This window comes from Nerophis lumbriciformis, linkage group LG39 (assembly GCF_033978685.3).
Source record: "Nerophis lumbriciformis linkage group LG39, RoL_Nlum_v2.1, whole genome shotgun sequence".
NCBI classification, from domain to species: domain Eukaryota; kingdom Metazoa; phylum Chordata; class Actinopteri; order Syngnathiformes; family Syngnathidae; genus Nerophis; species Nerophis lumbriciformis.
Genome location: NC_084586.2, coordinates 7,567,501 through 7,592,500, shown reverse-complemented (window position 1 = coordinate 7,592,500; position 25,000 = coordinate 7,567,501). Strand labels below are relative to the sequence as shown.

The window sequence follows — 25,000 nt, the reverse complement described above, 5'->3', positions numbered from 1 at the left end:
CACAACCATGGAAAACACTCAGTCAATGTAAACAAAATCACAAACATTTAACAATAACCTCTTAAAGCTATGGTGCATAAATAAGGAATATGTAAGAATTGCATAATAAAGTGTAAAAAATTGTGCAAAGTGTGAGGATGTAAACATAGAGAAACCTGAAAAGAACTATTTTTTGGTAGGTTTTACTGCCAGGAAGTTGTGTGGTCTGCGTGACATTTAATTTGGTCTATATTTGTTATTTAATCATGGAAATTAATTTATGTTATGCAGCAATTATTATTCAAATATCATTAAGCCACATTATTACTTTTAAGTGTCACATTTAATTATTTTATTTTGCAATCCTTCACTTAAATCCTACCTGTTGTTTCCATACATCCAAATAGGGAACGGACGAGGGTTGAAGAGAAAAGATACAAGCGCGGCGAAGGACTACGGTCCGTTTGAAACAAAACAAAAAAAACTGCCAAACGGATGGATATTGATGTGTTCAATAAAGCATATATATATATATATATATATATATATGTGTGTATATATATATATATATATATATATATATATATATATATATATATATATATATATATATAAAATATTTACATATTCTGACCACAACTTTCCTCCAGAAGGTCTTATCTTTGTCCGTGTAATGTCAGATGAAACAAAAATTTAGCTGTTTGGCCACAATACCCAGCAATATGTTTGGAGTAGAATAGGTGAGGCCTTTAATCCCAGGAACACCAAGCCTACCGTCAAGCATGGTGGTGGTAGTATTATGCTCTGGGCCTGTTTTGCTGCCAATGGAACTGGTGCTTTACAGAGAGAAAATGGGACAATAAAAAAGGAGGATTACCTCAAAATTCTTCAACCTAAAATCATCAGCCCTTAGGTTGGGTCTTGGGCACAGTTGGGTGTTCCAACAGGACAATGACCCCAAACACACGTCAAAAGTGGTAAAGGAATGGCTAAATCAGGGTACAATTAAGGTTTTCCAATGGCCTTCCCAAAGTCCTGACTTAAACGTGTGGACAATGCTGAAGAAACAAGTCCATGTCAGAAAACCAACACATTTAACTGAACTGTACCAATTTTGTCAAGAGGAGCGGAAAAGCACTGCTGCACCTGCAGTGAGCGAACTCATCCAAAAGATGGCACCATAGTACAAACAATAACACCTTTTCAGCGTATTTGCTTTTGTTTGTTTTTTGAACTGTTTGCCGCACCGTTTTAAAGGGCCCTAGGGTTCAAAGTGAAAGAAAAAAAGTAGCAGCTTATAGTACAAAGACAAGATATTTGATGTTCAAACTCATAAACTTATTTTTTTTGCAAATAATAATTAACTTAGAATTTCATGGCTGCAACACGTGCCAAAGTAGTTGGAAAAGGGCATGTTCACCACTGTGTTACATGGCCTTTCCTTTTAACAACACTCAGTAAACGTTTGGGAACTGAGGAGACACATTTTTTAAGCTTCTCAGGTGGAATTCTTTCCCATTCTTGCTTGATGTACAGCTTAAGTTGTTCAACAGTACGGGGGTCTCCGTTGTGGTATTTTAGGCTTCATAATGCGCCACACATTTTCAATGGGAGACAGGTCTGGACTACAGGCAGGCCAGTCTAGTACCCGCACGCTTTTACTATGAAGCCACGTTGATGTAACATGTGGCTTGGCATTGTCTTGCTGAAATAAGCAGGGGTGTCCATGATAATGTTGCTTGGATGGCAACATATGTTGCTCCAAAACCTGTATGTACCTTTCAGCATTAAAGGCGCTTTCACAGATGTGTAAGTTACCCATGCCTTGGGCACTAATACACCCCCATACCATCACAGATGCTGGCTTTTCAGCTTTGCGCCTATAACAATCTGGATGGTTCTTTTTCCTCTTTGGCCCGGAGGACACGACGTCCACAGTTTCCAAAAACAATTTGAAATGTGGACTCGTCAGACCACAGAACACTTTTCCACTTTGTATCAGTCCATCTTAGATGAGTTCAGGCCCAGCGAAGCCGACGGCGTTTCTGGGTGTTGTTGATAAACGGTTTTTGCCTTGCATAGGAGAGTTTTAACGTGCATTTACAGATGTAGCGACCAACTGTAGTTACTGACAGTGGGTTTCTGAAGTGTTCCAGAGCCCATGTGGTGATATCCTTTACACACTGATCTCGCTTGTTGATGCAGTACAGCCTGAGGGATCGAAGGTCACAGGCTTTGCTGCTTACGTGCAGTGATTTCTCCAGATTCTCTGAACCCTTTGATGATATTACGGACCGTAGATGGTGAAATCCCTAAATTCCTTGCAATAGCTGGTTGAGAGAGGTTTTTCTTAAACTGTTCAACAATTTGCCCACGCATTTGTTGACAAAGTTGTGATCCTCGCCCCATCCTTGTTTGTGAATTACTGAGCATTTCATGGAATCTACTTTTATAGCCAATCATGGCACCCACCTGTTCCCAATTTGCCTGTTCACCTGTGGGATGTTCCAAATAAGTGTTTGATGAGCATTCCTCAACTTTATCAGTATTTATTGCCACCTTTCCCAACTTCTTTGTCACGTGTAGCTGGCATCAAATTCTAAAGTTAATGATTATTTGCAAAACAAAAAAGTTAATCAGTTTGAACATCAAATATGTTGTCTTTGTAGCATATTCAACTGAATATGGGTTGAAAATGATTTGCAAATCATTGTATTTCGTTTATATTTACATCTAACACAATTTCCCAACTCATATGGAAACGGGGTTTGTATATGAAAAGTATGTTCATTTATGATGTGATCTTATACATAAAAAATTAATTATGTGAAAGTGGAAACATGTCTTTATGCCAGATTGATCCATCTGGCTGCACTGCAATGATGCTAATTAGTTACGCTAGTCGCATTGAAATGCATCTCAGTGGTTTGCACATGCATACCTTTTACTTGTGTAAGAATGTGGAGGATGTGAGGAGCTGAAATCTCCATCAACAAAGCAGTTGAAGGCAACAGGGTCTACGTACGCAAGAAAATATTGGATGCTTTGATTATTTCGTTATTATGCCTGCATCCACACTTTGAGATGATTCATATGACAGGTGTCTGTCTGTGTGTGCAGATGGACTGTCTTATGATTCTCTGTCTGACACACACAGACTTAAGTGAGCGCTCGTCTTAGTTTCATGCGCTTTCCCGGCTCGCACACGCTTACGTAGTGCATTTGCATATAATGAGATCATTTGTCACGCAGCCCGAGAAATGCCCACAATCATCGTCCTAATGCCACCTGTCAGTCGCAGCATTCTCATCGTTTATTACCGGAGTGCTAGACGTTGATTTGGCTCCCGGCTAATGAAGACATTGCGATTCGGGGACAGTTAACGTTGGCCAGGACACCTAATGGCGGCGGGCCGAGTGGCGGAGTGGACGTTTATTAATGTGTCACATGATTTTCCAGGCATGTTCCCATCGCTCTCTGACCAACGCCAACTCTGCTTTTGGTGGGAATGTGAGGGCCTTTATTACAAGCCAGATCAGGGGAGTGAGAAGGGTTTAAAGTCGTTTTGCACGTCTTAACTATCATACCGTTAAGAATGTTAAAACAAGTTTTGTGCTAGCTGACCCAAGTTGTTACCCGGGGTGTACCAGTCTTTCACGAACTGACCTGGCTGAGTTTACTGGCGACGCTTGATGACCTCATCAAACCGCCGCGAGCGCAGCATAACAACAACAAGAGTGAAGTGAATTATATTTATATAGCGATTTTTCTCTAGTGACTCAAAGCGCTTTACATAGTGAAACCCAATATCTAAGTTACATTTAAACCAGTGTGGGTGGCACTGGGAGCAGGTGGGTAAAGTGTCTTGCCCAAGGACACAACGGCAGTGACTAGGATGGCGGAAGCGGGGAATCGGACCTGCAACCCTCAAGTTGCTGGCACGACCCCTCTACTAACCGAGCTATACCGCCCGTATAGAGCAAGAGTGTGTTGTTGCCGGTGCTGTAGCCGTGGCTAACAAGCCAGCTCGCTCGGTGACTGACTAACGACACCATGTCTATGGTTTGGGATTATTTTAAAGTGTCTCTGACGGATAGAAAACTGGCAATTTGCAATGACTGTAAAAGTTGGTTATGCGAGGAGGAACCAAGACGTCTTCCTTTAATACGAGCAATTTGATCTCCCACCTCTTCAAGAATCATAAGGAGATACACGATGAATACAAGCGGAAGATAGATGAAAAGCAAACACCGGAAAAAAGTCGTGCCACACAGTTGTCGCTTAAAGACTCCGCCGAGAAAAAACAAAATTACAACAAAAAACACCCTAAGGCGAAAGCCCACGTTGTGGTCAGGGACAACGCACGCAGTATGGCAAAAGCTACGGAGTTTGGTGTGGCTAGTTTGCCCTGCATGGCGCACACTTTGCAGCTTGCAGTGAACGGAGGTGCCCTGTCTCAACGCAGCATTTCAGAAGCTCTGGCTGACTGGTAGGCCACTTACAGCGCTCACCACTAGATTGCAGCACATTTTTGTTACTCATACAGATACATTAGAGCAGGGCAGATTGAGCCAAGTTTATAATTTCCTGTTATACAGTATGTCAGGCAGTCTTGCACTAAAGGAGGACTATCTTATTGTTTACTTTATTACTCTAGTATACTCTGGACTGAAGCTGTGTGCCTTCATTGTTTTTGTAGCTGTTGTTTTGAGGCATGTTTAAAAAAAAATAAAAAAAATAATGCACTTTGTGAAAGTCAAAGTATAGTATTTCCCATAGTTGTAGTGGGTCTCAGAATTATCTCAGCGAGAGCATGTCCCAAATTCCAAGCTGCTGTTTTGAGGCATGTTAAAAAAAAAAAGAAGCACTTTGTGACTTCAATAATAAATATGGCAGTACCATGTTGGCACTTTTTTCCATAACTTGAGTTGAAGTTGTTCTCTTATTTTGGAAAACCTTGTTACATTGTATAATGCATCCAGCGGGGCATCACAACAAAATTAGGCATAATAATGTGTTAATTCCCCGACTGTATATATCAGTATCGGTTGATATCGGAATCGGTAATTAAGAGTTGGACAATATCGGATATCGGCAAAAAAGCCATTATCGGACATCTCTAATTACGATAGCACGTACAAATATGCAAGAAAACATTCCTACAGACGTCACACATGGGACAGTTTAGTAAGTATGAATTGTTTTTGTTTCATTGTAAAACTTACAAATGTTGCTTGGAGTGATGAGTGAAGAATCCTTTCGAGTAAAAAACACTACGGACGACTTAGAAGACGGAACGGCACTTGTACTTTCGGTTCAAAGCTTTAAACAGAAAAGCACTGCTGCACCTGCAGTGAGCGAACTCATCCAAAAGATGGCACCATAGCACAAACAATAACACCTTTTCAGTGTATTTGCTTGTTTGTTTGTTTATTGAACTGTTTGCCGCACCGTTTTAAAGGGCCATAGGGTTAAATGATAAATGATAAATGGGTTGTACTTGTATAGCGCTTTTCTACCTTCAAGGTACTCAAAGCGCTTTGACACTACTTCCACATTTACCCATTCACACACACATTCACACACTGTGAAAGGAAAAAAGTAGCAGCTTATAGTACAGCTTATAGTTACAGTAAACGTGTTCACATATTTGCTAATGCTAACGACGCTGGCGTGATTACATTACGATAGCACGTACAAATATGCAAGAAAACATTCCTACAGACATCCCACATTGGGACATAAGTATGAATTGTTTTAGTTTTATTGTAAAACTTACAAACGTTGCTTGGAGTGTTGAATTAAAAATATTTTCGACCAGAAACGTTATAAACGAATACAGTAAGAGAAAAAACAGGATATTCTTCCTGTTCAAGGCGTGAAAGAGGAAGTATATTTTCAACCTGCGGCAGCTGCAGTCAGCAAACATGTACAAAAGATGGCGCCATGGCACTAACAAAAACACACTTTTTGAGTGTCTCTGTGGGTCTTTAATGGAAACTATTTGTTGAAAACAAAACATTATGGACATTAGCAAAGAAAAATCCATAAATTAACAGCACCTTTTTATAAGCCGCAGGATTCTAAACGTAGGAAAAAAGCAACGGCTTATTGTCCGGAAAATACGGTATTAGTGTAACAAATAAATAATTATACCCACTCGACATCCACCGCAACAGATCACCCGGGAAGGGAGGTTCTTCTCAAGGGTTCTTCTTTTTCCCTAGTTGGGGTCTTTGGAGTTTTTCCTTGCCTGTACGTGGGTTTATATCAGGGGATGTTGTTGTATGAGACACTTGTGATTCGGGATGTAAACTGAATACCAGTATTTTTTGGTAATAGTTCCTACTTGGGTCGGTCCAGAAGGACCGTTAAGATTCTGGACAAATGATACTGCTATCTGTATTTTTCTTTAATCCAGGTGACCGTTGTAATTATGACACGCGGGCGCTGTCACCTTCACTTTAGGTGCGGCGCTGCAACGCATAAAAAAAAAAAGACACGGGTAGGATCTGATAATCAGTTTGGAATAACCGCAAATAAGGAAGCAACAATGTAACAGCAACATTTCCTCCTCAAAAGTCCCTCAAAGTCACACGCTAATATAAGAGTTAGTGTCAGTTGGAAGTGAATGCACTTTACTCACGAGTCACGACCGCGGCTACTGCACTTCATTAACCGTTCTCTTAGAATCCTCAGGCCAACATTATCCACCCAAAAATGTAAAAAATTTAAGTAATATAATCATCCGCAAAGTTTCTCTGAAACAAGATAGTCTCTGTGGTCGCCGTCTGACTTCACTTTTGGCGTGGCATCAAAACATTGCTTAAATGCACACCCACCTGACATGCTAATTGATTGTATTGATGTACAAAACCCAAAACCAGTGAAGTTGGCACATTGTGTAGTTGGTCAAAAAATTACAGAATACAATGATTTGCAAATCCTTTTCAACTTATATTCAATTGAATAGAATGCAAAGACAAGATATTCAATGTAATTTTTTTTGCAAATAATCATTAACTTAGAATTTAATGACAGCAACACGTTGCAAAAAAGTTGGCACAAGGGCATTTTTACCATTGTGTTACATGGCCTTTCCTTTCAACAACACTCAGTAAACGTTTGAGAACTGAGGAGACCAATTTTTGAAGCTTTTCAGGTGGAATTCTTTCCCATTCTTGCTTGATGTACAGCTTAGAATGTTCAACAGTCCGGGCTCTCCGTTGTTGTATTTTACGCATCATAATGCGCCACACATTTTCAATGGGAGACAGGTCTGGACTACAGGCAGGCCAGTCTAGTACCCGCACTCTTTTACTATGAAGCCACGTTGATGGAACACGTGGCTTGGCATTGTCTTGCTGAAATAAGCAGGGGCGTCCATGGTAACGTTGCTTGGATGGCAACATATGTTGCTCCAAAACCTGTTAGTACCTTTCTGCATTAATGCGCCTTCACAGATGTGTAAGTTACCCATGTCTTGGGCACTAATAAAGTTAAAGTTAAAGTTAAAGTACCAATGATTGTCACACACACACTAGGTGTGGCGAAATTATTCTCTGCATTTGACCCATCACCCTTGATCACCCCCTGGGAGGTGAGGGGAGCAGTGGGCAGCAGCGGTGGCTGCGCCCGGGAATCATTTTGGTGATTTAACCCCCAATTCCAACCCTTGATGCTGAGTGCCAAGCAGGGAGGTAATGGGTCCCATTTTTATAGTCTTTGGTATGACTCGGCCGGAATTTGAACTCCCAACCTACCGATCTCAGGATGGACACTCTAACCACTAGGCCACTGAGTAGGTATACACCCCCATATCATCACAGATGCTGGCTTTTCAACTTTGCACCTATAACAATTCGGATGGTTTTTTTCCTCTTTGGTCCGGAGGACACGTCGTCCACAGTTTCCAAAAACAATTTGAAATGTGGACTCGTCAGACCACAGAACACTTTTCCACTTTGTATCAGTCCATCTTAGATGAGCTCAGGCCCAGCGAAGCCGACGGCGTTTCTGGGTGTTGTTGATAAACGGTTTCGCCTTGCATAGGAGAGCTTTAACTTGCACTTACAGATGTAGCGACCAACTGTAGTTACTGACAGTGGGTTTCTGAAGTGTTCCTGAGCCCATGTGGTGATATCCTTTACACACTGATGTCGCTTGTTGATGCAGTATAGCCTGAGGGATCGAAGGTCACGGGCTTAGCTGCTTACGTGCAGTGATTTCTCCAGATTATCTGAACCCTTTGATGATATTACAGACCGTAGATGGTGAAATCCCTAAATTCCTTGCAATTACTGGTTGAGAAAGGTTTTTCTTAAACTGTTCAACAATTTGCTCACGCATTTGTTGACAAAGGGGTGATCCTCGCCCCATCCTTGTTTGTGAATGACTGAGCATTTCATGGAATCTACTTTTACACCCAATCATGGCACCCACCTGTTCCCAATTTGCTTGTTCACCTGTGGGATGTTCCGAATAAGTGTTTGATGAGCATTCCTCAACTTTATCAGTATTTATTGCCACCTTTCCCAACTTCTTTGTCACGTGTTGCTGGCATCAAATTCTAAAGTTAATGATTATTTGCAAAAAAAAAAAAAAGTTTATCAGTTTGAACATCAAATATGTTGTCTTTGTAGCATATTCAACTGAATATGGGTTGAAAATGATTTGCTAATCATTGTATTCCGTTTATATTTACATCCAACACAATTTCCCAACTAATATGGTAACGGGGTTTGTACATGGCTGATAAATGTTTTTTAAAAATCCCATGAAAATGACTACTGTCACTTGATTAGAATAATAAGACATTTAAATTGATATGTCAGGTTTGAGACTGCTGGTATGGCCACAGTGTGCACGTCTGTATTACACTGAATGCTCAGGGTGTTTTTGTGTTAGCTCATACACATGAAAAAATAGAGGGAACATTGGTCTCTACATGTAACCATGTGATCAGTCTTCTTCTTTTGGCCTCTTTGGGAAAATCTGACTGCATGAAAAGATGAAGTGCTGTCGTGTTGGGTCACGGTTGGCTGCGGCGGGTCAGGTGATTTGTAGCATTTGGTGGCTGTGACCTCCGACCCTGCCGCCCGCTCCGCCCACTACCCATCTGTCCGGCTGACCAATAGGACGTGGGCTGCGTGGATCAGACTCCTGCCAATCGGCCTGTAATCCCCATGCGAGCGTGCTCACTGACGTAACTGGGCCAGAGGCGACTAACGTGACGCTCCTTGCGAGCCAGAAGTCTGCTAAATGTCTGACAAAACCTCTCACTGCTGGAAAAGGGCTGCGTGCGAACATTAAAAGAAAGCCACCTTCGATACAGTGGGAGGAAGATGATTTATACGTCTTACTGAAATGCACCCTACGCACAACAGGGTCAGCTTTTTACGACAAATTCGGCTTCTACACATGAGATAAAGCGAGCGAGGGAGGCTTACAAACCTACAGGGATTCAGTGTGACCTAGATCTTGATGGGTAATGATTTTTAAAAATGGTGTGTACAGTGCAGAACAAAAGACTTGAGCAATACTATGACGACTATAACCTGTACGACCACAATGTCACCCCGGCTTGAGCTAAAATGAAACCGCGTGTTTGTTTCTCTTTTTTTTGTCAACAAAAACCTGGTAAAAGGGTGTCTTTAAGACCAACAAACCAAATCCCAGCACTTTCTACCTTGTAAGTGCTTCTCCACCAAAAAATTGGCATGAGGACAAGCTGAGGTAGCTTAATGTTAGTCAACCTTCCCACACCTTGGCATTCAACATCTGGAGACTAGGGATGGTACCGAATATGTTACTTTTGTAGGCACCGACTGAATTCCATCTGTGCTACCAGATATCGGTTCACGTAAAATCAAACGGTGCCAAATTTTCATACCTTTGGTTGCTTCTGGCATCACGTCTGGCGGCAGAATAAACACCGGCTCAAACACTTGGCGAGGAAACAATAACTCCAGCACCGGTCAGCCAAACTGCCTCTGGATAATGTTGCAATTTCCGACGGCAACAAAGCAAGTATGCCTGATAGAAAACGCTCGAACGTAAAGTGAGGCTCCACTATTCCAAAATGCGCTAGCTTTATGCTAATTTACATTGGATGTGTCATATACATGCTACTGATTATCATTAATGATTTTACATGGCGATTTCAACACCTCCAAATGTGGCAATGACGACTACAACCAAAATGTACGTGACATTCAAACAGCTTGTGTGTAATAAATACAATATTTACTGTATAAACCAGGGTCTCCCCAAGACTGCCAACATACCTGTGTGTTGGGGGCGTGGCTAGGGCCATAGTCAATACCACCCCACCATATAATTTGCATAATCTGTGATGATACATTCAGTGTTTCCCACAGGACAGGCATCTATTTGTGGTGGTGGGGGCGGGGGGTGGTGGCGGCAGCGGCGATGACCAAGAAGAACGCGGAGTTGGAATATAATTACAACATTTTATGTACATATTTATATACAGATTTGAACAATTAGTGATTCACTGAAATATATTTATTAATTGTGGTTCTTACAAAAAATATATCTTATAAAATATAAAAGCTAAAATGTCTCTTAAAGCTCTGCCCCTTTAATTAGTGAATACTAAATAATTTAACTTTAGCCTACTACTACAACCATATTATTTACCAGCAACATGAAGTGAAACAGAGGCAGAGGTGTCCTGCCACAGTCAGTCAACCTCCTCCTCCTCCTCCTGCTGCTGCTGAACAGGTCGCACCCGCCTACCTCCTCTCCAAGTCGAGCCCTTTTCGGCCGTTGAAAATATTTTTCTATACTCATCTGTGTGAAGGAGTGAACATCCAACATTAGAATTTATTACTAACGAGCAGAACCGCTCTATGTACAGTGCCGTCTAACCTTAAGCGGCAGCAGCTCAACACATGCAGGGTTTAACGTTAAGGTTTTTTTTCTACTTGCCTGACTTCTCAAATCTACTTGCCCCAATATTTTTACTTGTTCTGCCTAGGTTTTTTTCTGGCTGTGTAGTGCTCATGGCTTATATCTTACTAAAATTCTTCCCGTTGACTATTTACAACACTACACAGTATTTATTATTATTATTATTATTATCTATAATGACATTTAAATGGCATTGCATACATGTAAAATTAAATGCTATTTCACATTATTTGACAAGTAGCAGTTACACTCATCTGAACAGGTCAGCCACCTGTTTAAAGCCCGATCACCGTTGAAATCTTGAAATGAACGGCCTTTAATGGCCAAAACATTAACCTGGACAACATTTTAACAGCTGGTTGGCTCAGATTTTATTCTTTTCATTGCATTCACATGCTGCAGTGGACAGTGGACAATTTAGCTTCAGTCCATGTGTGTTTATTGACAACAGGGTTATAACCTGGACACGTTAGCTCGTCGGTATTGTAACACGTGACTGTTATTACGTGCGTCTACATATATTTAACTTAACGTTAAATATATGACGAGCCGCGAGCGATGCAGCTATAACCTATCTACCTATAACACCTGTAAAAATGAAGCAATGCTACCACGCTAGCAAGCGTTAGCTAGCCGGCTATGAGCCACCAAGCTGCTAACTATCGCCAAAAGGCACCATTTAAGTTTTTTTCCCCATGGCATCCTGGATCAAGGATTTCAGCAGCTATTGGACGTTTGAGGTAGAAACGTAGGAAGCGCCATCATTATGAAAAGTAGCCGGCGAGTATTTTGATCCCGTCCTTCCGTCCGTCCCTCTTCCTCTTCCTCTTCTTCTTCTTCTTCTTCTGGCCCACCAGGTGAATTAAGTGCTATTGGCGGAGTTACAATGCATAGTAGGCTACCGCCACCTACTGCACCGGAGGTGTAACTACAAGCAACATTCACAGACAGTCCCATTGCTTTTATGAGCGGTCGAGCGAGTCAAAAGCCGAAAAATCCATTTGTGGCGGACGTAATTCTTTCGTGGCGGGCCGCCACAAATAAATGAATGTGTGGGAAACACTGACATTTATTTTCTTTAAAAAGGCTAAAAAGATGTCATACATCCATTTTTAAAAACAATTATGTTATTATTAATTAGTGTTAACATGTTTTTTTTTTTTATATTATATCGTTTTGGTCCATTTTTTAATTGTTGTTTGTTGTACAATGTACTTTGTTGAGAATTGTTGAAGTTTCTAAAGACTTCTCCAATTGTTTTAGTGACTTATTCTTTATTAAAAACGACGAGCAACCATTGTAGCATCTTTTCTGGTCTTGTTGAAGACTGTACTCGTGTTTAGAGACTCTTTACTTCTATCGCTCAATGTCCGCGGCCAACAGCGAGATCTGTAGCGAGCCTCACTGATGTCTTACTTGCTTCGCGCTGCTGCTCCAACTGCACTTTCTCTCCTTGAAAGCCACCACGGTCCTCTTAAGATTTGCACATTGCACATTTTTTAGATCGCTGTACATGGGTATATCTTGGCTATATTAGATACATCCTTTTATCCTTTTAATCCTGTACGTATTGCATACATTAAGGCAACATCGGGTTTCAGCAATGCTGTTTCGGTGATCAAAGTCTTATTTTGGTGGCCAAATTTTTGGTCTTTCATTTGTCAATAGTGTTCAAATTATAGGCTATATATATTCATACATACATTATGTTACATAAATATGTTTTAGAGTACGCATTTTATTTTGGTGATATTTGTAGAGGTGGGGGAAATAACCGATTATTAGATGCATCACAATTCGCACATGGACGATTATAAAATCGATTCGTAAATGTCAATAATCGATATATTTATTGTCAATAAAGTAATGCAGACAGTTCTGAGCCACCTCACCGAGAGATTCGACCAGCACCTTTATTTTAGGGCTCTAATGTTCCAGTTTTACACACATTCCTATTAATTTGATAACTGTGGGAATTAATTCAACTGTTTCTTATTACAAATGCACTGTTTTTAAAATTTGCAAGTGATAAGCGCTTATTTAGTGAAACGAAAAGAAATGTAAAACTTCATCAATACATATAAATTAAAGACGCAGCAATAATACATTTTTAATCGAATCGTGGCTCCTGAATCGTAATCCTATCGTGAGCTGCCCAAAGATTCCCTCCTCTAATCATTTACATGTAGGGGAAACCCTGTAAACACTTTGTGCAGTAAGTGTAGTGCCAATCTAGGACTAGATTGGCACATTCAGCTGAATGGCAAATAATACTTTCTTGCTAGACAACACACCATACACCAGACCTGCGGTGCCACATTGAGAGAGAGAGAGAAACAATATTATATATATATATATATATATATATATATATATATATATATATATATATATATATATATATATATATATATATATATATATATATATATATGTATATATATATATATATATATATGTATATATATATATGTATATATGTATATATATATATATATATATATATATATATATAATATTGTTTCTCTCTCTCTCTCAATGTGGCACATTGAGAGAGGTATATATATGTATATATATATATATATATATATATGTATATATATATGTATATATATGTATATATATATATATATATATATAATATTGTTTCTCTCTCTCTCTCAATGTGGCACCGCAGGTCTGTGTATATATATGTATATATATATATATATATATATATATATATATATATGTATATATATATATATATATGTATATGTATATGTATATATATATATATATATATATATATATATATATATATATATATATATATATATATATATATATATATATATATATATATATATATATATATATAGTACAGGCCAAAAGTTTGGACACACCTTCTCATTTTAATGTGTTTTCTTTATTTTCATGACTATTTCAATCAATCAATCAATCAATCAATCAATGTTTATTTATATAGCCCTAAATCACAAGTGTTTCAAAGGGCTGCACAAGCCACAACGACATCCTCGGTACAGAGCCCACATAAGGGCAAGGCAAAACTCACCCCAGTGGGACGTCGATGTGAATGACTATGAGAAACCTTGGAGAGGACCGCATATGTGGGTAAGGGTAGACCGAAAAGCAAAGGGTGTCGGGTGGTTCTGACATAATATTGTGAAAGTCCAGTCCATAGTGGATCCAACAATCTACAATGTAAATCTACAATTTACATTGTAGATTGTCACTGAAGGCATCAAAACTATGACACCTCCATCCATCCATCCATCTTCTTCCGCTTATCCGAGGTCGGGTCGCGGGAGCAGCAGCTTAAGCAGGGAAGCCCAGACTTCCCTCTCCCCAGCCACTTCGTCCAGCTCCTCCCGGGGGTTCCCGAGGCGTTCTCAGGCCAGCCGGGAGAGATAGTCTTCCCAGCGTGTCCTGGGTCTTCCCCGTGGCCTCCTACCGGTCGGACGTGCCCGAAACACCTTCCTAGGGAGGCGTTCGGGTGGCATCCTGACCAGATGCCCGAACCACCTCATCTGGCTCCTCTCGATGTGGAGGAGCAGCGGCTTTACTTTGAGCTCCCCCCGGATGACAGAGCTTCTCACCCTATCTCTAAGGGAGAGCCCCGCCACTCGGCGGAGGAAACTCATTTCGGCCGCTTGTACCCGTGATCTTGTCCTTTCGGTCATGACCCAAAGCTCATGACCATAGGTGAGGATGGGAACGTAGATCGACCGGTAAATCGAGAGCTTTGCCTTCCGGCTCAGCTCCTTCTTCACCACAACGGATCGATACAGCGTCCGCATTACTGAAGACGCCGCACCGATCTGCCTGTCGATCTCACGATCCACTCTTCCCCCACTCGTGAACAAGACTCCGAGGTACTTGAACTCCTCCACTTGGGGCAAGATCTCCTCCCCAACCCGGAGATGGCACTCCACCCTTTTCCGGGAGAGAACCATGGACTTGGACTTGGAGGTGCTGATTCCCATCCCAGTCGCTTCACACTCGGCTGCGAACCGATCCAGTGAGAGCTGAAGATCTTGGCCGGAGGAAGCCATCAGGACCACATCATCTGCAAATAGCAGTGACCTAATCCTGCAGCCACCAAACCAGATCCCCTCAACGCCCTGACTGCGCCTAGAAATTCTGTCCATAAAGGTTATGAACAGAATCGGTGACAAAAGGCAGCCTTGGCGGAGTCCAACCCTCACTGGAAACGTGTCCGACGTACTGCCGGCAATGCGGACCAAGCTCTGACACTGATTATACAGGGAGCGAACTGCCACAATAAGACAGTCCGATACCCCATACTCTCTGAGCACTCCCCACAGGACTTCCCGGGGTACACGGTCGAATGCCTTCTCCAAGTCCACAAAGCACATGTAGACTGGTTGGGCAAACTCCCATGCACCCTCAAGGACCCTGCCGAGAGTATAGAGCTGGTCCACAGTTCCACGACCAGGACGAAAACCACACTGTTCCTCCTGAATCCGAGGTTCGACTATCCGGCGTAGCCTCCTCTCCAGTACACCTGAATAGACCTTACCGGGAAGGCTGAGGAGTGTGATCCCACGATAGTTGGAACACACCCTCCGGTTCCCCTTCTTAAAGAGAGGAACCACCACCCCGGTCTGCCAATCCAGAGGTACCGCCCCCGATGTCCACGCGATGTTGCAGAGTCTTGTCAACCAAGACAGCCCCACAACATCCAGAGCCTTAAGGAACTCCGGGCGGATCTCATCCACCCCCGGGGCCTTGCCATCGAGGAGCTTTTTAACTACCTCGGCAACCTCAGCCCCAGAAATAGGAGAGCCCACCACAGATTCCCCAGGCCCTGCTTCCTTATAGGAAGACGTGCTGGTAGGATTGAGGAAGTCTTCGAAGTATTCCCTCCACCGATCCACAACATCCGCAGTCGAGGTCAGCAGAGCACCATCCCCACCATACACGGTGTTGACACTGCACTGCTTCCCCTTCCCGAGGCGGCGGATGGTGGTCCAGAATTGCTTCGAAGCCGTCCGGAAGTCTTTTTCCATGGCCTCCCCGAACTCCTCCCATGTCCGAGTTTTTGCCTCTGCGACCGCTGAAGCCGCACACCGCTTGGCTTGTTGGTACCTGTCTGCTGCCTCAGGAGTCCCATTAGCCAAAAGAACCCGATAGGACTCCTTCTTCAGCCTGACGGCATCCCTCACCGCCGGCGTCCACCAACGGGTTCTAGGATTACCACCACGACAGGCACCAACTACCTTGCGGCCACAGCTCCAATCGGCCGCCTCGACAATAGAGGTACGGAACATTGTCCACTCGGACTCAATGTCCAGCACCTCCCTCGTGACATGTTCAAAGTTCTTCCGGAGGTGGGAATTGAAACTCTCTCTGACAGGAGACTCTGCCAGGCGTTCCCAGCAAACCCTCACAATGCGTTTGGGCCTGCCAGGTCTGTCCGGCAACCTCCCCCACCATCGCAGCCAACTCACCACTAGGTGGTGATCGGTAGAAAGCTCCGCCCCTCTCTTCACCCGAGTGTCCAAAACATGAGGCCGCAAATCCGATGACACAACTACAAAGTCGATCATGGAACTGCGGCCTAGGGTGTCCTGGTGCCAAGTGCACATATGGACACCCTTATGTTTGAACATGGTGTTTGTTATCGACAGTCTGTGACGAGCACAAAAGTCCAATAACAGAACACCACTCGGGTTCAGATCCGGGCGGCCATTCCTCCCAATCACACCTCTCCAGGTTTCACTGTCGCTGCCAACATGAGCGTTGAAGTCCCCCAGTAGAACGAGGGAACCACCCGGGGGAGCACTCTCCAGTACTCCCTCGAGTGAATCCAAAAAGGGTGGGTACTCTGAGCTGCTGTTTGGCGCGTAAACGCAAACAACAGTCAGGACCCTTCCCCCCACCCGAAGGCGGAGGGAAGCTACCCTCTCGTCCACCGGGTTGAACTCCAACGTGCAGGCTTTGAGCCGAGGGGCAACAAGAATTGCCACCCCAGCCCGTCGCCTCTCACTGCCGGCAACGCCAGAGTGGAAGAGAGTCCAGCCCCTCTCAAGAGAAGTGGTTCCAGAGCCCTTGCTGTGCGTCGAAGTGAGTCCGACTATATCTAGCCGGAACTTCTCCACCTCGCGCACTAGCTCAGGCTCCTTCCCCCCCAGCGAAGTGACGTTCCACGTCCCAAGAGCCAGCTTATGTAGCCGAGGATCGGACCGCCAAGTGCCCTGCCCTCGGCTGCCACCCAGCTCACACTGCACCCGACCTCTATGGCCCCTGCTATGGGTGGTGAGCCCATTGGAGGGGGGACCCACGTTGCCTCTTCGGGCTGTGCCCGGCCGGGCCCCATGGGGACAGGCCCGGCCACCAGGCGCTCGCCATCGTGCCCCACCTCCGGGCCTGGCTCCAGAGAGGGGCCCCGGTGACCCGCGTCCGGGCGAGGGAAATCTGGGTCCTTGGTTTGTGTTCTTCATCGAGGTCTTCGAGCTGCTCTTTGTCTGATCCCTCACCTAGGACCAGTTTGCCTTGGGAGACCCTACCATGGGGCATAGAAACCCCCGGACAACATAGCTCCTAGGATCATTGGGACACGCAAACTCCTCTACCACGGTAAGGTGGCAGCTCAGAGAGGAGACTATGACACCTGTGCAGTGAAAACCATTTCAGGTGAATACCTCTTAAAGCTCATTGAGAGAATGCCAAGAGTGTGCAAAACAGTAATCAGAGCGAAGAGTGGCTATTTTGAAGAAACTAGAATATAAAACATGTTTTCAGTTATTTCACCTTTTTTTGTTCAGTACAAAACTCCACATGTGTTCATTCATAGTTGTGATGCCTTCAGTGACAATTCTACAATGTAAATAGTCATGAAAATAAAGAAAACACAATGAATGAGAAGGTGTGTCCAAACTTTTGGCCTGTACTGTATGTATGTGTATATATATATACATATATATATATATATATATATACATATATATATAGCTGTACAAATCTGCTGTACAGTATGTGTGCTTGGGTCCCCTTTTCAGGAACATTACTACAAAAACTTACAATAATGACTGATAAAATGCTCAAAACGTGATGACAGACCATGTCAAAAAAATGGAATGTAATTTTATATATTGTTTTACTGTATAAATAAATAATGTGGGATTTACAATATTAACTCTGCAATTTAGCCTCCAACAAATAACAGGAGATAGAGACATTCTGGTCACCTGTGCCATTTGTTTACAACTTACACGGGGGATTCCAACTATTCTGGACTGGTAGTAGTCGATCCACAGCGATCGTTCTGCCACACAATACCTCAATGCTAACGAGGGGAAATTACACTTAACAATTGTCGTTGGCTTGAAAGTTAAAGTACCACTGATAGTCACACACACACACACACACACACACACACACACACACACACACACACACACACTAGTTGTGCTGAAATTACCCTCTGCATTTGACCCATCCCCTTGTTCCAACCCCTGGGAGGTGAGAAGAGCAGTGAGCAGCAGCGTTGGCAATCATTAGGACAGTAGGATTGCTCGTTTGCATTAAAACAGTTTTTCCCACTACGATAGGGCGAAATTTTCCTTCCCCAGGCACACCCTCCTGGTTTTTGGAGTATAAATATTTGGGGTTTTGGCACCAGCCGCTAGTCTAGATCTGACCAATCTAAGTCTATGAGCATGAACTGATGAAGGCTACTCGGATGAGCGGCGAAACATCTTCCAAAACAAACCAAAGAGTCCAGTTGCGATCAATTGAATGTCCTGAGATGACAATGACCTGGATGAATGAGGACCTTCATAGACGTGTAATCAGCTCGTGAGCTGGCACAATCCCCTAACGGAGTGCAGTCCTTCAAAAGACACATTAGTATGAGACCTTTAAACAGAAGCCGACGCCCGCTGAGTTCTGCAGCCGCTCGGTCCGTCCTCCGCGCGTGGCTCTGTTGGGCAAAGTGCCGTCAGAGTCAATGTCGCCAGTTTGACGATCGTTTGTGTGTAACAGCTCGTAGCCCGAGAGACTGTCCACAGAGAGAATCCCTAATCAGCTTCCCTTTCATTCCCGCCTCCCCCAAGCCCTTCACCCCCGGAATCACATTGCTTCTCGATGCGCTAACATATGCCCGCATCCTCTACCAGCATTTATTCTCCCCTCTCCCTCTCAACCAACTATCTCCCCCCACCCCTCCTTTCTTCAGTCCGTCAACGACATCGTCTGTAGTCTCAAAACGAAACAGCAGAACTGTGGAAGAATTCCTCCTGAGCAGGTCTGTGTGATGTGCAGCGATGAAAGGACATGGTCGACAGAGGGGGCTATTAATAATGAAGCACACGAGCTGCAGCGCCCGGAGACACAAAGAGAGAACTTGCAGGAGAAGAGAAGCGACTGACTGGAGGGGTGGGAGTTTAGGCGAGGCGTGGGGTTCAAACTTAGAAAAACGTTGCAAGAGACGGGAGGGAGAAGGGGGGGGGAGGAGGGTGGAGCTTTGCATTATTACTTACTAGAACCGGAGGGCGAACCAGCAATGGAACCTGAAAGGGGAGAAGAAGAAGAAGAGATGAGAACTTGTTTACTTATGCATTGAAGGCTGGTCTCCTTGATCACGTTCAGGAGGACGATGGAGCTTCAGAGATCTTCTGCCGGATCTTCTGCTCCAGAACCCTGTGTTCTGGAGCAGTACTTCCCAACATTTGTTGGGAAGTACCCCATTTTTCAGCCAAGTACAAAAGCATTTTTGCATGAAAAAAAAAGTCAAACATCACTGGTGTATTACAAAGGGTGTCAAAAAAAATTATTATTTGCAACGATTCTTAATTGATTAAAAAAATCCATCCATTTTCTACCGCTTGTCCCTTTTGGGGTCGCGGTGGGTGCTGGAGCCTATCTCAGCTGCAATCGTGCGGAAGGTGGTGTACACCCTGGACAAGTTGCCACCTCATCACAGTGCCAACACAGATAGACAGACAACGTTCACACTCACATTCACACATCCATCCATCCATTTTCTACCGCTTGTCCCTTTTGGGGTCGCGGGGGGTGCTGGAGCCGATCTCAGCTGCATTAGGGCGGAAGGCGGGGTACACCCTGGACCCTCATCACTAGGGCCAATTTAGTGTTGCCAATCAACCTATTCCCAGGTGCTTGTCTTTGGAGGTGGGAGGAAGCCGGAGTACCCGGAGGGAACCCATGCATTTACGGGGAGAACATGCAAACTCCACACAGAAAGATCCAGAGCCCAGGATTGAACTCAGGACCTTCGTATTGTGAGGCACACGCACTAACCCTTATCCCACCATGCTGATTCACAAATCGATTTTTCAAAGAAAATATATATTTTTTCTTTATCCGTCCTGTCTAGCCAGTCAGTCAAGTCATATTGTTGATGTAGATCAGGGGTGCCCACACTTTTTCTGCAGGCGAGCTACTTAAACAAGTTGAGGGGATCTACCTCATTCATATATATATATTTTATATTGATTTATTTTATGAAAGAGACGTTTTTGTTAACAAGTTAAATGTGTTTAATCAGTGGCGGGCCGTGCGTTTCCCACCTAGGCCTTCAGTGATGTCCGACTTCAATGATTACCTCTCAAAATACCATAATTTATAGGCTTCAGCACCCCCCGCGACCTCAAAAGGGACAAACGGTAGAAAATGGATGGATGGATGGATTTAAAAATCAATAAATCCGTATCAGTAATTAAAACATATGTGGTACTGTCAAAATGAAAATTGCAAAAAACATATTAAAGTGTGATAAAATAAAGAAATAAAATATTGGAACTCACAATTTGTAGCACCCACTGGACGCCATAACAGCCAGTGGTACCCCTCGTCGATTCGAGTGGAAATGGCGGGCATTTCCCCATTTTATCGCCAACATCGTCTCACAAGATGTAGTTTCTTTTTAAATATCCTTCTTGAAAATGGCCTTGCAATATCTGCCACCTAATCAATGTTTTGTTCTCCTTCTTTGTGGGTGAACACTTCCTGTTTCTTGCTAAGTTGCAACTTAGCAGGAATGACAAGTGAGTATCCAATCACAGTCTCGTTAACATCAGGCTACCTAGATAGGCTACTGTCAACAACTTGTGATCTGATTGGCTATCGCAACTGTCTATTAACTCTTTGTGTTCTCAAATTAATCCGCTAACGGTCCCGGTGAGTATCCAATCACAGGACCCGTAAATGTCTCGTTCAACGACTCGTGATCTGATTGGCTATCACAATTGTCTATCACTGTATGTCCTAGTTCACTTACACAGACGCCTGCATTGTTGATTTTGAAGGCCCCGGGCAGATTTCGTACAGCATGGCATCATAAGCTAGTTGAATTCTGATTGGATAAAAACTCTAAACTAAAGACTACAGCGCTGGAAGGAGCATAATATGACATGAAGAGAAAATGAATACTTTTAGATATTTAGGGAAAGTAAATTAAAAAATACTTGTATCTTTAATTATGATCATGATTTCCGGTTATGTTAGGCCAGCAGAGAAGGCCTTGCTGGCCCTGACGGCCCACCACTGTGTTTATGATAATACAAGCATATTTAACACATATGGATTCCTTTCTTTCATGAAGACAAGAATATAAGTTGGTGTATTACTTGATTCTGATGACTTGCATTGATTGGAATCAGACAGTAGTGCTGATAACGTCCGCATTCTCAAATGGAGGAGAAAAAAAAATCCTCCTTTCTGTCCAATACCACATGACAGTGGTTGGTTTTTGGCACCTTATATGTCCAGCTTCCTTACTCGTTTTCATACACTTTACAAGAAATGCATTGGCGGCAAACTCCGTAGCTTGCTATCTTGTACACACCAGCTTTCTGAGACTCTTATTTTGTTAGTACAGGCAGGATGAAGCAGCGATTTTAATGTGAAGACAGGAACTGTGCAGTCGGCCTTTAGAGTTTTGACGGCAGGTATGGCACGAGGGTCTGTTGAAGTGTTTCTCGCCTTCCTGTCGGTCATTTTTTCTTAATAATGAGTTAGCAGCAGCCAGCGTCATCTCACAAGACCCTCGGGTGCCGAGAATGTCAATCAAGTGACGTTTTGCTGAAGATTGATGATCAATCATTTTTAGGTCTATTTTTTTAATGCCTGGCTGGCGATCGACTGACACACCCTCCGCCATCGACCAGTAGCTCGCAATCGACGTAATGGGCACCCCTGATGTAGATGATCATATCTGCTGTACAGATTTACTTTAGAAAAGAAGTGTGGAGTACTTCTCTTGTTGCCTTATTTGTATTTGACTTTATTAAAAGTTTGGATAGAATTTTGTTTTAACAAAACCAGTTTTCTTTTGATTAATATAGATATTCATCAGAGCTGGTTTTCAATTTTTTTTTGAGGAATGTAGTTAATCATAGAACTGGCACCCAATGTTATTTAAAAAGTGTTGACTCTTCGAATCGAATCGTGTGGTGCCCAAGGATTCACAGCCCTATGTATTACTGTTCAAAACAGTGCGCATCTGGAATGGTTTATTTGTTTCAGACATGCATATCAGGAGACATTAAAGGGCATATATTTTGTAAAAGCCAACTTTTCTGACCGTCTGGTACCTGTTTTGTGTATTTGGGATCTGCATAAGTCTGGAAAATTTGAATTGAAACTATGAAAACATTGTAGAGATACTATTTATAAAACAACCTTGCCTTCCTTCATACTTTCCATTTGAATTTGCCCAATTTATGACGATTTTCTTAGTTGTGAGCGGATATCTCCATATATGGTAGAAATTTACCCAAAGAGCTTTGCGGGAGTTCGCCATTGTTGTACGACGCTGTAGTCAATAAGCTCCTTCTTTTTCTCCATCGTCTTGTTGTGGGGAAGACTGGCTCGTACATGCACATGCATCATTAGCTGTTGCCATTTCTGATACAAAGTTGCTACTAGTAGTAACTTATATCTGTCAGTAGGATCGCTAAGGAAGCGCTTAAGAGCACAACAAAGATGGCGGGGAGAAGGCGCAGTCTAAGTGAAGAAAATCGGCTAAAAAACGGAGGCTCCTGAAGAGGCAGTCAGAAAAAGGCTTAAACGGTCTGTAAAACTTAATCTATGCAACATTTTGACCAAAGAACCACCATGACATGTTATGTAGACCACAAGGAAGTATTTTAAATGTAGATCAGTAATCAGGCATATTTGGTCAGTGCTTGACTGCAAGCTAATCTATGCTAACATGCTATTTAGGCAAATATGTACATAATGATGTACATATTGCATCATTATGCCTCATTTGTAGGTATATTTGAGCTAATTTAATATCCTTTACTTTTATCATCTTTGTATATAATTTAGTTTTTCATGTCTCATGACACATTATCTGTATGTAATATTGGCTGTATTTCAGATAGTTGTTTATGTGCCATGTTGTTACAGACCACAGCAAACATTACCTAGGTTGCCAAAGATTGTATTAAGTCTATTAAAAGAAGACAGCCTGCTGTTAGCCTGTTGTACACACATATCTATACCTCTATACCTTTGGCCATTAAAAGCCAGTAATTTCATGGAGTTACTGTATCCCACCTTCTGAATAGCCTCTGATTTACTAATGGTTTCTAATGTGTAGAATAAATAATAAATGTCAACATTTCTGTCAACAAAGTTTTGCTTCAGCCTGCGACACATAGTCATTTTGATAGTAGGCTATTATAGCTAATATAGACACTTACATCATGTGTTGCCTTCATGATAAGACTTTTAATTTTTTGCGGCTCCAGACAGATTTGTTTTTTGCATTTTTGGTCCAATATGGCTCTTTAAACATTTTGGGTTGCTGACCCCTGCATTAGTGGTATGCCAAAGATTTGATTCATTATTTAAGTACAGTGTTTTTTTCTCTCTCCTGTATTCAAAGACAGTGTTACTGTTCAAACTGTGTGTAATGTTACAGTGGCCAAAAATAGTAAATATACTTGTTAAATAAAACCTCTGCCTTGTTTTTAATGAATACTTAGGCCTACTAAGCTACTGTATTTTAATGTTGGTCATTATGGTGGTACTTGGAGAGCTAAGTATCTTCTGAGGTGGTACTTGGTGAAAAAAAGGTTGAGAACCACTGTATTTGTTTTTTTTCTTTTAAAATAAACCTACTATAAAATATCTGTACTGTTCCTATATTAGTATGAGGGTAAACATATATAAGTAAATCAGTGTTTCCCACAGGACGGGCATCTATTTGTGGTGGTGTGGTCGGGGGGCGGGGGGTTGGCGGCAGCGGCGATGACCAAGAAGAACGCGGAGTTGGAATATAATTACAACATTTTATGTACATATTTATATACAGATTTGAACAATTAGTGATTCACTGAAATATATTTATTAATTGTGGTTCTTACAAAAAATATATCTTATAAAATATAAAAGCTAAAATGTCTCTTAAAGCTCTGCCCCTTTAATTAGTGAATACTAAATAATTTAACTTTAGCCTACTATTACAACCATATTATTTACCAGCAACATGAAGTGAAACAGAGGCAGAGGTGTCCTGCCACAGTCAGTCAACCTTCTCCTCCTCCTCCTGCTGCTGAACAGGTCGCACCTGTGGTCCGGACTGTAGGCCTACCTCCTCTCCAAGTCGAGCCCTTTTCGGCCGTTGAAAATATTTTTCTATACTCATCTGTGTGAAGGAGTGAACATCCAACATTAGAATTTATTACTAACGAGCAGAACCGCTCTATGTACAGTGCGGCAGCAGCTCAACACATGCAGGGTTCAACGTTAAGGTTTTTTCTACTTGCCCGACTTCTCAAATGTACTTACCCCAATATTTTTACTTGTCCTGCCTATGTTTTTTTCTGGCTGTGTAGTGCTCATGGCTTATATCTTACTAAAATCCTTCCCGTTGACTATTTACAACACTACACAGTATTTATTATTATTATTATCTATAATTACATTTAAATGGCATTGCATACATGTAAAATTAAATGCTATTTCACATTATTTGACCAGTAGCAGTTACACCCATCTGAACAGGTCAGCCACCTGTTTAAAGCCCGATCACAGTTGAAATCTTGAAATGAAGGGCCTTTAATGGCCAAAACATTAACCTGGACAA

The 25,000-nt window shown here is 42.5% G+C and overlaps 1 protein-coding gene across 9 annotated transcripts in view; it reads right to left on the bottom strand.

Moving 5' to 3' along the window:
* Window positions 1-25,000, bottom strand: part of ntng2b (netrin g2b) — a 218,753-nt gene that overhangs the window by 80,182 nt on the left and 113,571 nt on the right. For all 9 annotated transcript variants that reach the window (XM_061931846.2, XM_061931847.2, XM_061931850.2 and 6 more), the window contains one exon: window positions 19,422-19,451. In XM_061931846.2, the coding sequence (XP_061787830.1) occupies window positions 19,422-19,451 (30 nt within the window). The remainder of the gene's footprint in view (window positions 1-19,421; window positions 19,452-25,000) is intronic.